At 29.9% G+C, this 14,432-nt stretch overlaps 1 protein-coding gene across 1 annotated transcript; it reads right to left on the bottom strand.

Annotated features, from left to right (window-relative positions):
* Positions 1 to 2,488: 2,488 nt before the first annotated feature.
* Positions 2,489 to 4,825, bottom strand: LOC114312446 (receptor-like protein 6). Its single transcript, XM_028258668.2, has one exon. The coding sequence runs from the start codon at positions 4,823 to 4,825 to the stop codon at positions 2,489 to 2,491; it is 2,337 nt and encodes a 778-aa protein (XP_028114469.2).
* Positions 4,826 to 14,432: the final 9,607 nt, after the last annotated feature.

The following is a 14,432-nucleotide window of genomic DNA, read 5'->3' as shown; positions in this document are numbered from 1 at the left end:
AAATAGAAGCTAAAGTGGAGAATGCAAGCAAAACCTCAACCAAATTGCGAAACAAACGGTGAATAGCTTGAACTAGACTTGCTGTTCAATTATTTTGAAGTATCTTGGATGAATCTAAAGCAAAATGATGAGAAATCAAGTAGTTTAGGGGCTAGGGTTTCAGAATGGTAAAAGAGAGAAAGAGCAATTGCAAAAACTGAGGAAGGAATGAGTTAGATCAACTTTTAAGTGAATTGTCCCGAACAGACCACTAGAGCGAACTTTCCATCGCTCAAGTGAACAGCACAAAATCGAGGGGATCGCTTGAGCGACCTTTTTACTGATTAAGTGAAAAACAAGAGGTTCCAGAAGTTTTGTAGAGTTATAATGAAAATACTGAGAGCATGAATTTTACGCTCAAGCGACCACTTCACCGCTCAAGCGATCACACCTACGAAATAGCAAACTACTAAGAGCTACAAATCTTTGCTCGAGCGACCAAATGACCGCTCGAGCGGTCCTCAAAACTCAACTGTCACAATAGTTAGTTCTTTTTGTAGTTGGTTTGATGGTTGTGAGAAAACAAGTGAAATTATTATGGATTGGATGTGATATTTTGGGGTTCCTGCTTTGCCATAAGGCACAACAGGTTGCTGTGAGGCCCATTAAGTGGGTGTCCCAAGTCTTTTTCGATGATCCAAACCGTTCATATTGTAAGGTTGATCGAGTAGATCATTCATACAAAAAATCAAATAATTTGGACATTTGTAGCCTTATAATAATAGCACATTTGTTTTTTAAAAAATAAACGTTTACCATGACTTTAATAATTTTTTAAAAACAATTAGGACTTAATCGTGGGGTTACGGATGCTTGATTAATTTGATTTTTTATATGGATGGTATACTTAACAAACCTTACAATATAACGGTTCAGATCATCAAAATGCACTCGGTAAATACCTCCACAGGTCCTCACAGCAGGGCTGTTGTGCCATAAAGCACAGCAGCAACCCTCAACCCTCCCAAATAGGGCCTAAGGATTATCATGATATTATTGAATCTTTATGTAACTCCATCCAACCTAAATTAAAATTTGAAAATTTTCTTTTAAGATCTCTGATATTAAGATTTTATAAGATAAATGATATAAAATATTTTCATAGTAGTTGGGGACCCTCAACATTTTCACAGAGAAAATCGACTTAGAGAAATTTCGGTCCGACTTAGAGGAATTTTAATTTTCACAGAGAAATTTATCTGATTTCATAGAAAAAATTTGAAATTTCTTTGATATGATCACAAAGAAATTTCATCAAGAGATCTTAACTAATAAAAAAAAATCTTGGATCTCTCCTACTACACAAAGTTGGAGAGGAATGTTTCACTAATTTTCTTTTAAAATTTTGAGGCTAATATTTAAAATAATAATAATAATAATAATAAAATTAAAGATAATGTATTTGTTGTCAACTATTTTAGAAGTAATTATGCAAAACAAATATAACATAGGATTTAATTTTGTAAAATAAGGAAAGTGAATTGAGTTAAAATTAAATATTTCATCCAGTATAGATTTTTTATTTTATTTAATTTTTCATCAAGTAGAGATTATTTTCATTAAAAAATTTAATTTTCTCATACACTTGATACTTTTAGTTAAGGATAATTTTTTTTTTTTGATATGATGTGTTAATACAGCACGAATCGAATACAGACCAAAAATGACATGACACAATGATATGATATAACAAATGGGTGGAATGTGTTAGTGTTGAGTTAATTTTGACACAAACTCGAAATGACATGACACAATTATGACCCGACACAACAGAATGCCCACCTTAGTTACAACTTATTTAGTTGACAATAAATAATAAAAAAATCCATCCATGTTTGGCAAATGCCAAAAAATCACATTTCATGAAATTTCATTTTTAGGGAATCTTTTAAAAATTTGTATTAGAAGTTTTTTTTATATAATTATTTTCAAGTGCTTCTAATCTAGAAAGAATTACATATTTGAAAAAAAAAAATATACATAAATCAAAGAAAAACTAAAATAAACGAAGAAAAAATTAACACCTATTTGTGAAAATTTAACTTGACTTGAAAACATGTATATAAATTCATATTGAAAACATGTTGTTCATAACTTCTATTGTTAGCATGAATTATTTTACCATTTTTTTTCTTCTCCTCGACTTGGATCTAAATTTGTTATTTCAGGGGATTGGAATTATAGAGTTGTGAATTCAATTTCTTCAAATTTATTTATTTATTTATTTATTTTGTTTTGCATGTAATCTATTATCTTTCTACTCACATACATGCATATAACTAACTATATATTCTAGCAGTCAATCATGAGTGTCAAATTTGAAACATAGAAGTAGGAAATGAAAAGGGGTATCATGGTTCACAATCAAAATAAAAACAAACAGCTTTAATGGAAAGGAAAACATGGTAGTACCTTTACTTCAAATAGGCTCCACTTAGTTCTGAACATGTCATCTTGTTCCATGTCGATACCTAACCTCATTTGATCTGTTCTTCTGATGACCCATTTTCACTCTGAAAATTCTCTCAAGCCATTTTTCTTTCCTTCGAATGATGCAACTTCCTATCACCAAACCAATTACTACTCCACAACCATATCCCATTAACACCGCTTCCCATTCAAAACCATCAAGTTTGTATTTAAAATCGTGGCTTGAAGAGGATGATGATGGCGATTCTGCTCCTATGAGAATCCAACATTTCTTTGACAATGGCAAACCACACAATCCAATATTTCCCTCATACGAAGTGTTTGAAAATGTTTCAAATTGTTGACCTCGTGGTATAATCCCAGTTAGATTATTTTGTGAGACATCAAAAACTTCAAGGAATGTCAAACTCGTTAGTTGTTGAGGTATCTCACCAGAGAGCTTGTTTTGGGATAGATCTAAGGACTCGAGCTCAGTTAGATCCCCCAAGGACACTGGAATGAGACCTGTGAGACCATTACTTGAAAAATTTAGGACACAAAGGGCTTTAAGTCTTCCAATGGCTATTGGAATATTCCCACCAAACTTGTTGTGCGAAAAATCAATAGCTTTGAAGATGGTGATGATCCTTACAAATACCATTTCCAGTCCTTTATTCATTATGGTCACTGAATAATAACCAAAACCAGTGCGCATATAATTTAAGGAGGATTTGTTTTCATCATCCATCATCATTGAATGCATGCTCTCAAAGAATTTTGATGGCAAAGTACCTGTAAATTCATTGTGAGACATGTCAATGATATGTAAATTGGTGAAGGCTAATCTCTTCCTTGGTTGTCCTACGGGACCATAGAATTTATTATCTCGCAAGACAATAATCTTCAATTGGGGCAGGTTCTCCAACCAAAATGGAAAAGTATCTTCTATGAAATTATGACCCAAATTCAAAATTTCTAGGTTTGTGCAATTCGCCAATGATCTTGGAAGCTCCCCTTGCAATCCATTGTGGCTAATGTCAAGTTCCTGTAACATGTTTGCGTATCCAAATGTTTGAGGGATGCTACCATGGAAATTGTTTCTTTGCAAATTTAACGAGGTTAAATTTCCATTGAAGTTCCCCAAACAGGCAGGAATTAATCTAGAAAATTCGTTATTGGACAGATCGAGATATTTAAGAGAATGAAGATTACAGAGTGGATTGAGTTCTTCATTTAGGTGGTTGTTTGAAAGGTCTAGCATCACCAAAAATTCCTTTCGAGTTTTCAAAAATTCAGGAATTTTTCTTATATTGCAAGACGGCAATAGTAATGTCTCAATATATGGGAAAGAAGAGGGAGTGGAGTTGGTGGTGGTCAATGATAGACCACTGTTTGAAAGATCCAAATAATACAAATTAAAAAGCTTTGCAAACGTGTCCAGCTCAACGGTGTCGCTTAAATTATTTGACGAAAGAGCAAGAGAGTCAAGGTCCACAAGATAAAACAAGGAAGAGGGAATGGGACCTGTTAGTTGATTGTTTGAGAAATATATCATTTGAAGTAGCGAGAAGTTAGAAAAAGGTGGAATTGGGCCTTCAAAATTGTTGTCTGTAAGAGTAAGCCAAATTAATTGCGTGAGGTTTGTAAGCGATCTCGGAATCGTGCCAGAGAAATTGCACTCATCGAGGTATAGCTCCTGCAAGTTCTCAAGTTGGCCGATGGAATTAGGTAGCTCTCCGGTGAAACCTGTTGTTTCGAGAGCCAACACCGTAAGGTGCCGGCGAGTTTCATTAATAAAACTTGGAAGTTTACCCGTGAGTTCTCTGTTACCGCTTAACCACAGCTCCTGCAATTTCTGTAAGTGGAAAATGCTACTGGAGAAGTTATTCCCTTGCCAGACTTCTTCTGATGATTGTATTGGGCCAGAAAGATAGGAGTAAGAGAGGTCAAGACGGATCAAATTTGTGAAACGGCCAAAGGAAGGTAAAATTTGAGAGTGATTGAAGTTGTTTACAGAAAGGTCGAGGTATTGAAGGTGAACAAGATTGAAGAGGCTGCTGTTTGGATGGATGGTACCATATAGGCACTTACAATTGAGGTCGAGGCCAATGACATGAGCAGTGGTGTTATCACATGTGACCCCATCCCATGCACAACAATCTGTACCCTCTTTCCAATTATCAGTGAATGAAGCAGAAACATCACTGGAGCATTGTACAGGACTATCTCTGTGGCAATCGAAGGAAAAGAGTTGCTTAAATTGGAGCAAAGCAGTGCTCTCGTCATTATGGCAAAGATGTGCAGAAGAAGACAAGCACAAAATTAGGGAATACAAGATACATATTGTGAGTTGATAATTGGATAGTAAGAAACCCATTCTTACACCAGTATTGGGTGGCAGAGAAGGAATTGGATATGATTCTTCTTCTATATGCACTCTCCTTTTTATAACTTAATAATAATTCAATAATAAAAAAATATAAATTGAAAATTGTCATTGTATAGTCTCACATATTATCATTGTATTAGTTTAATGGATTCCATCACTCGGTCAATTTTATTACTAATATAAAGATAATATATAAGATGATAAATTACTGTTAGTAAATAAATGTAATTAGTATTCAGCATAGCATTCAGTTTTATTGCTAATAATATAATGCTAACATTTGAGGTGATATATAATTTTTAGTAAATAAATGTAATCATCATTGTATTATGAATAAAATTGTGTTTGAATCATGAATTGGTAAAAAAAATTTGAAAAAAGAAAGGCAAATATAAGAGAAATATAATAAAATATAAACTAGATTTTTTTATCCATTTTCGTTTTCATTTTCAAATCACTATTTAAATTCATAATCAAACATGATTTAAAAAGATTTTTTTTATAAATGATTTGGCCATTTTCCAAACAGTGCCTGAATAAAGGACCACAAATACTGTTCCTATTTGGTGCCTTGTGTCAATAGCATGCTTGACTGAATAAAAAAATTGGTGTTGAGTCTTGGGTACTATGGGCTTCGGATCTCTTGTACCTATTTTTCTGTACTCATCTTTTTATCTCATTCATCTCAGGCTGCTACGTTGTCAATCTTCAAATCATAAATGGAACAGAAGATGGATAGAGGAAATGAGTATGGATGATTCGAAACCAGTACTTTGGACGTAGAATTATTAGATTGCCCCATTTATATCCTCACATTTTTTTTCTTTTTTTAATTTTATCAGTATACTAACATTAGAGAGTGAAATGACTAACTCAAGCCCTGTTTGATTAACATATATAATGTCTTGTTTGTTTTTAACAATGAAAGAAAGGATTAGATTAGTCGTAAGAAAGGGTTTATAAAATTATTTTTATTTTGAAAAATTGTGAAATGAAGAAATAATCTAATGCATAAAAAAATAATTAATAGTTTAATATACTATTAAGGGTTTTAGATATTTCAAGTCCTAGTAAATCATTCTTACTCATCATGAGTGATTCCTCATTTTCCATTTATTGTTTTCATAGGATTTTTTGATTTTCTAAAATTAATAGATTTAATATTACATATTAACACATTCGTAAAATGATATTTTGGATCATATTTCTTAATGGATCAAGCCTTCTTCAAACAAAAAATAATAAACTATATAAGCTTTAACTATATTATTGAAAACAAAAATGATTCAAAAACTTAATTTTTATAAATAAAACTAAAAAATAATATAATATGATATTTTTGCAATTATAAATTACCATTAGGTGTTTTTGCTTGAAACAAAAGGACTACAAAATGACATCATTTCATATAAATTCTATCTACAAAAATGATATAAATATATATATATATATATATAACATTATTCTATATGAAAACCTTTCAAAATACTGTACATCATTATTGAAGAAAGCGATGGATAGACGAGCAACGAGAGAATTGAAGAAGGAAGTTTCTTATAAATTGTTTCATTGGTGCAAACCCTCCCTTCTCAATCAATATAATAAATAAATTAATGAGATTGGGTTCTCTCAAGTTAGCCATTCAACTTGAGAGAGTAATTGAGCTTAGTAAGCTTGTTTTGGAGTCAACCTCAATAATTTAAATTGTTCATTTTTTTATGACCTGTTGAGTAGAATATTAATACAAAAAATCAAGATCATTAGATATCAGTAACTATATGTTTCAATCACATTTGTTTTTTAACAAAAATGGACGATAAATATATATTCAAGAATAACATCTATTTTTTGTAATATAAATGTTATTCAAAGATATAACTATTGATCTGCGATCACCTTAATATTTTATATGAATTTTATGTTCAACGAATCTCAAAAAGTGAGTGATTTGAATTATCAAGATCGATCCCAAAATAGACCCCCCAAACCCAAATCAAGAATACTAAGTATCATGAAAGAAGTATCATGAAAAGTCTTCATGAAGAATCTCCACCCTTGGATTAGTTTATAGTGTTTGTAATGTTTTATTGTATGTTATACAATCACCATTGGATTTGTTTCATGAAACTTTTCATGATATTCTTTTCATGATGTGTAGCATTACTCAACCCAAATTGTTATATCAAGTTAGATGACTAACCTACGAAAATTCAAACCAACCGTAAATTAATAATTGAAAAGAAATCCAAAGAAAAATTGAAAGCTCTTGTCACTGTATTAATCTTATAATTTTCAACTAGCACTTGGTCCTTTGAAATTTCTTCACATATTTGGTCCTCGAATATTGGTTGTATTGATCTAGCTTTCACTCCAAAAATTAGTGGAAATATATTGGAATTTAATTGGAAGCTTCACAAATTAGAATTTTTGTCATAAATTTTTAAGTACTAGAAAATATAGCTTGAAGTCTTTTCTCAATGTCACTAGCTTGATTTTATTAATAAATTTTATAATATTGTCTATAAACTTTAAATAAATCTTTAATAATCCTGATTGGATAACCATAAAATTATGTTTTGGACAAATTACACCGGTAGTTTTTATATTTTGTCAATTGTGTCATTTTGGTCCATATACTTTTAATTGACTCAATTTTAGATTTTATATCAATTTGGTCAAATTAATAATACCGTTAATGCTTTTGACAAAATATTATCACCGAATTAATTGAAGTCAACTCACTGAGTTGAGTAAACTTAAAATTTTTCCCTTTAAATCATGACACATGCCACTTATGTGTTTATTTTTTATTAAAAAATGCTAACAATCGTATCAATTGGACTAAATTGAGACAAAATCATAAATTCATGGTCAAAATCTAATCAAGTGAAATTACAGAGCCTAAAATGACACAAGGATCAAAATAAAGGAATATCAATATAATATGCCTTTATATTTTTGTTATAAGTTTGATTTTTCAATAAAATTAATTTAAAAGTTTAATAAAATGTTTACGTAAGTCTTTAGTAATCCTCTTATTACACTTTTATTAAACTGGAGTATAAGCTTTGAATGGTTATAAATTGACGAGGTTTGGTAAATATTTTATTTTTGTTGTTATTATTGTTGTTGTTGTTGTTGTTTTTTTTTTTTTTGGCTGAAGATACTTTGGGTAAATTTCTTTTTTGCCTATTTGGTGCAGTTGCTTATAATTTTTATAGGCATATATTTAAGCTGTTTATTTCAACTTTTAATTTAATTTAAGTTAAAATATTGTGTTTGGTACAGCTTAAGTTAACCAGTTTATAGCTTAAATCAAGCTATTTCTCAACTTATCTCAAAAGCTGGTCAGGAGGTGCTTAAATTTTTGACTTAAGCACGCAGTTGGTGTGGGGGGCTAAAATTACTTAAATGCCCTCGTTAATACCCAAATATTAATATTAATTAAAAAATAAAAAAATCAATATTAATTAAAAAATAAATATTAATTGGTATTAATTATTAATAAATTCATATTGAATATTTTTATATTAATTAAAAAATAAAAAATCGTATATTTTTGAAGAAAAAGAAAAAAAATCAATATTAATTAAAAAATAAATATTAATTGGTATTAATTATTAATAAATTCATATTGTATATTTTTATATTAATTAAAAAATAAAAAATTGTATATTTATGAAGAAAAAAGAAAAAAATCAATATTAATTAAAAAATCAATATTAATTGGTATTAATTATTAATAAATTAATATTGTATACTTTTGTAATGAATTAATTATTAATTGATACTAATTAATAACAATTGTTGATTATTAATATTAATTGATACTAATAAAAATTAATTATTAATATTAATTTATACTAATTAATAATTTTAGTATTAATTGAGACTAATTAAACCATTAATTGATACTAATTAATAATTTTAGTATTAATTGATACTAATTAAGTAATTAATTGATACTAATTAATTTATAATGGAAAAAAATTGCAACAATAATACTTCCATTACATTTTTTATCAAATGTATCAATTTTTATATTAATTAATACTAATTATATTAACTTTTATTAATGAAATAATTTTTTTAAAATTAAAATTGAAAAAAATGACAAAATAATTATTTTTATATCATATAAGGGCAGAAACGAGAATTATATAGTAAAAAGTTATTTTACAGCTTATTAACCAAACACTATTCTGCTGCTTAAATCCATAATCCCACAGCTGCACCAAACAGGTTAACAGCTTATGTTCACAGCTATAAGTCATAATCTATTAAATTATAATCTATAATTATTTTTCCACAGCTCTACCAAACGAGGCCATTATTGGTACAACTTCTGCTTATATTCTTTTTTTTTATTAGGTAAAAACAGCTTAAATAAGTTGAAAAAACATAGATTTCTAAAAATTAGGTGATAGGATTCTTTTGACTTCTATTTTTAAATTATCAACTTTTAATTTATAATAAGTTGTATCAAACAACATTGTTATTATTATTAATAATATATTTTTTTTGATTGGGCCAAATAAGAATGTTTTGTGACCCTAAAAAGTCTTTTATGTGGAAAAAAATGGATCGTTGAAAAGTCTTTAGAGTGATTTTTGTAAACGAAATTAAATTACGTGGAAAAAGAAATGCATGGCTTTTAGAGTCATAGAAATTTTGAAATTTAATTGAAAGCATAAAAAATTAGAATTTTGTGACATGTGTCTTTCAGCATTTAAAAAATCTACCCCACATGCTTAGATTTGTCACTAATTTTCATAAAAGTTTGCATAGAAAGTCTTCTCAAATATTGATTAGGAGTTTTAAGAAAATCTTCTTTAATTTTGACTTGAAATTCTCAATGACAATAAAATTATGCATCAGGAATTTTTATATAATTTTTTTTAAAATGTGTAATTTAAATTCAATTTTTATATTGTAGGGGGTGAATTGAAATTACAAATTACGTTTTTGGTGAAAGTGTAGATGTTTGACATGAAAATATCATGTGTGGTTCATATGTCAATTTTATTAATGTCAGTGGATGGAAGAGTAATATTGAAACTTAACTTAAAGTTTAAGAATTTGCTTGTTACAATTTAGAGCGAAGCAACTAAGTGCAAATGTATTGTGTACGCACCAAAAAATATTACATAAGGTTAGATATCATTTTAGTAACAAAAAAAACACTTTAAATCCACAAGGAAGATACAAAATTTGGGAGGCTTTCAAACTCATCACAAAAGTAATGTTTTTACCCTCAATTTAACTTTTTATTTACTTTTTATTCGTCGAATTATTCCAAAAATTCTTTAATTACTTGTTCTACATCAATAATTAATCCTCTACTAAAACTATTTGATAGGGATATTTTGCTAGTTTTTTATATTTAGGGATATTTTGCTAGCTTTCTTTAATGTTTAATTGAGTATTCAACTCATAGGTTAAGAAGAATACATCAAAGGTTTGTTTGTTCATTCTATATAAAAGAGAAAGTTGTTCTTCGGTGGATTCTGAAGAATTTGAGCCTGAAGCTTTGGTGGATTCTGGAGTGGCTCATCGTCAAGACAATTCCGAGGTGAAAACGGGGCTGGAAGAGGCACATAGGGGTTGGTTCAATTTGGGCGTGGATTCGCTAGGTAATTGAGAGTATACCTGTATAATTCCTTTATATATTCTTAGTGGATTGTTTTGTGGCTGTTGCCCGTGGTTTTTTATCACAATTGGAGGTGCTCCAATTGTGATTTTTTCACGTTAAAATTGTTGTGTCGATTTGTCTTGATTGTTTGATTGAGATTATTATATACTGCTTAAAATTGATACATAATCACAAATCAACATCTAGGAGATTCCGAAATTTTTCAATTTGGTCCACGAATATTGTTTGTAATGATCTAGTCTAGCTTTTATTTCACAAATTATTAGTGTATTATTGTATTCAACTGAATAATCAGTAGGCACTTCTTGTGCATCTCATAAGTTATTAGTTTGATTTTCTTCAATCAAAATTATATAAGTATGAAGATAAAAATCAATATTATTTAAATGGAAAAATAATTTTAAAATAATATTTTTCGTAATTTTAAAGGGGTAATTGAAAAAATATGTACTTCCCCTCAGGTCTCTATCTCCAGAGAATTATTTGGTGATTTAAACTTCCCCTCTGTCTCTCTCCATCATTTTTTTCAGAGTTAATTTCTCTCACCTCTCGTTCTCTCTCTAATATGATGATAATAAAATTAACTAGATAAAATTAACTAGAACCCTTATTACACTTTTGGTAAACTTTACTAAGGCCCGCTTGTTTGGGGTTATAGGGATGTGATTGGAATTATTAATCTATTAGTATTATTAATGGAGTGTTTGTTTTGAGAGATGGGGAGGGGACTATTAATCCCTTGGTATTAGTAGTCCTCTTGGAAGGGGAATTGGTAAGGAGGAGATAAAGATGATATTAAAAAAATAGTGAGGGGATTAGAAATTTTTTATTTTTTTTATTTTTTGTATATTGGGAATTCTTTTTTAAATATTAATGTTTAATTTTTTATATTTTTTTATTTGTTTTATTATTTTATATAAAAATAATTTAACAATTCTTCACTATCAATCCCTTTTATTCTATCACTGAAAACAAACGGGACCTAAAAGTTAACAGGTTCTTTGGCCTAACAGTTGTGTAGCATGACTATGTTACGAGGTTGCGGATTTAAGGCGATGAAAAACAAATTATTATTGATAAATTCTATGGGATTGCGGATTCAAATCTTGAGATTGCGGACTAAAGTCTTAAATGGTGATAAATTGATGAGAATTGGTAACTATTTTTTTTTTTATTGTTCGACTTTTATGGAGGAAAAAACCTTTGCCAAATTTTCACAAGTAAATAAAAAAAAATATAGGAAAAATTATTTATAAATCCTATTAGAGAGACTTATGCTACATATGATCCCACTAAAAAATTTATGTTCTCATAAGTTCTGTGAAAAGTTTGTTGACACATTTACTCTAAATATTAGTTGTTAATATCATAAATAATAGAAAGTCATATATAAGAAATTGAATATTACCATAGATCATATCTATATGAATGTAAATTTCAATTTCAAAATACACATATACCCTCAATATTAGTTGTTAATATAATAAATAATGGCAAACCATATATATGAAATTGAATGTTACCATAAATCATATCTATATGAATATGAATTTGAATTTCAAAATACACGAACAAGCAATATTTTCACATTCAATTTAAAAATCAAAAATCTAGTAAGTTTGCGAAATGTAACGTGACACATACATAAACATTGAATACAACAATGTCATAACACAAATTCAAAGAAAAAATACAACCGAACGTAATACGCACAAAACATGACAACATTATAGATGTGGGTTAATATTACAACCTAAATGTAACGTCATGGGAGACTAATGAAAATGTGTCAATATATGGATGTACCATTTTTCATAAATCAGCAACATTTTCACATTGAATTAAAAAAATTAAAAACCTATTAAGTTTGTGAAACGTAACGTGACACGTACATAAACACTTAATACAACAACGTCACCACACAAATTCAAAGACAAATACAACTGAACGTAACACGCACAAAACATGACAAAATTGCAGATGTGGGTTAACATTACAACCTAAATGCAATGTCATTGGAGGCTAATGAAACTGTGTCAATATATGGATGTACTATTTTTCATAAACCAGCAATATTTTCAAATTCAATTAAAAAAAATTAAAAACCCATTAAGTTTTCGAAACGTAATGTGACACCTACATAAACGTAACTGTACGGGGAGGAAATAATTCTCCTCGTATAATCCTGTTGACCAAGTCCACGCTCCTCCGTACGACGTCGCTTTGTCACCTGAAAACACAAACGTGAGCTAGCCGGCGGGTGTGTGCCGGAAACCTCTCCGATGCCTAAGTCAGAAAACTTGACAAATAGACAAGGCTCTAAGTTTTCAGAAAGATTGTGTTCAATTACCTCCTCCAAGGTGATGCTTGTAGGCTTTTATAAGTTTCCCGTGGCACAATCCTGGTAGGACTTGTATTTCTCCATGCAGAGTCCTCCTAGGATTCATACTCCAAAGGATAATGCTTATCCTTTTACACCCTCCCCCACTGCTTAAACCAAGTGAGATGGTTTTCTCCATAGCCGAACTACCACACGACCGAAATAACACTGGCTATGCTGAGCCACAGAGAAGGCCGAACTATCCTTAGCTCGGTCTTCTCCTTTAACTCATTACTTCGGCTGCCCCTGTTCAACCTTGGTATACTTAGATCAAACTTCCAAGTAACAAGTTCTGACCGACTTAACCAGAGTGTGTCACGACCGGACTAATTCCGAAACCGGTCTTCCCAGAACATACTGCGACCGGACTAACTCTGAGACCGACCTAACTGTGAGTTGCCTCCAGACCGGAGTAGTTTTACTCTTCTTTGGGCCGAAGTAACTATCTCTTCTTGAGCCGGAGTAATTTCACTTCCTTGGGTTGAAGTAACTTTGTCTTCCCAAGGCCGGAGTAACTTTGCCCTTCTGGGCCGGAGTATCTATTGCGGCCTTCTTACTTAGTCCTACGCGTTTTGGGCCTCGATGCCCAACTCGCAGCTCGGCCCAATTTTTTCCAAAAATTACCCTCTCAGTAACGTAATGTGACCATATCAGATGCGACATTCAGATGCAAAAAAACACATTCGCATTGTGAAATGGTCACATCCATACATTGGCACACTTTCATTAGCCTCCAATGATGCTACATTTATGTTGTAATGTTAACCCACATCTATATTGTTGTCATGTTTTGTGCGTGTTACGTTCGGTTGTATTTTTTCTTTGAATTTGTGTTGTGACGTTGTTGTATTTAATGTTTACGTACGTGTTACGTTACGTTTTGCAAACTTACCAGGTTTTTGATTTTTTAAATTGAATGTGAAAATGTTGTATGCTCGTGTATTTTGAAATTCAAATTCACATTCATATAGATATGATCTATGGTAATATTCAATTTCCTATATATGGTTTTGCCATTATAGGATATAATAGTATATTAATACCATTTATTCACAACTCAAAGGACCTTGTTGAATATAACTAAATAGGACTTGAAACTCTATAAGAAATTGCATAGGATTTCACATTAAATAAGTTCTCCTAATGGGACTTATAAATAATTTTCCCAAAAACATATTGCCTTTTTATTGGGTTTTTTTTGGGTGTTTGAAAAAAAAAAAAAAAAGAAGGTAAATTACAAATATACTTCTAAAACTTGCTTAAAATACAAATTTTCCCTTTTGATTATAAAAATTATATCATGTTCTTTGAATTTTTTAATTATATAAAAAATGATAAATCTCATTAATTAATTATTAATCCAATTAATAATTTTTAATGATATCATAAATATATTTTAATTAACAATTATAATAATGTTATAATTGTATAGTAGGAAAGTTTGAAATTTTATTTTTTTTGTTCACTCTTTTAAATGATAAACGATAAATTCCACTTTCAAGTTGTGCGTAGTTTATTCCTAAAGCAAACTTCTGTGAAAAAAAAATTAGACAGAAAATAAT

This window comes from Camellia sinensis, chromosome 12 (genome assembly GCF_055761805.1).
Source record: "Camellia sinensis isolate YWXY chromosome 12, ASM5576180v1, whole genome shotgun sequence".
NCBI lineage: Eukaryota > Viridiplantae > Streptophyta > Magnoliopsida > Ericales > Theaceae > Camellia > Camellia sinensis.
This window is presented reverse-complemented; position numbering and strand designations above follow the sequence as displayed.

Coding starts and splice junctions, on each gene's coding strand:
- LOC114312446 (XM_028258668.2), bottom strand. CDS start 4,825: ATGGGTTTCTTACTATCCAATTATCAACTCACAATATGTATCTTGTAT.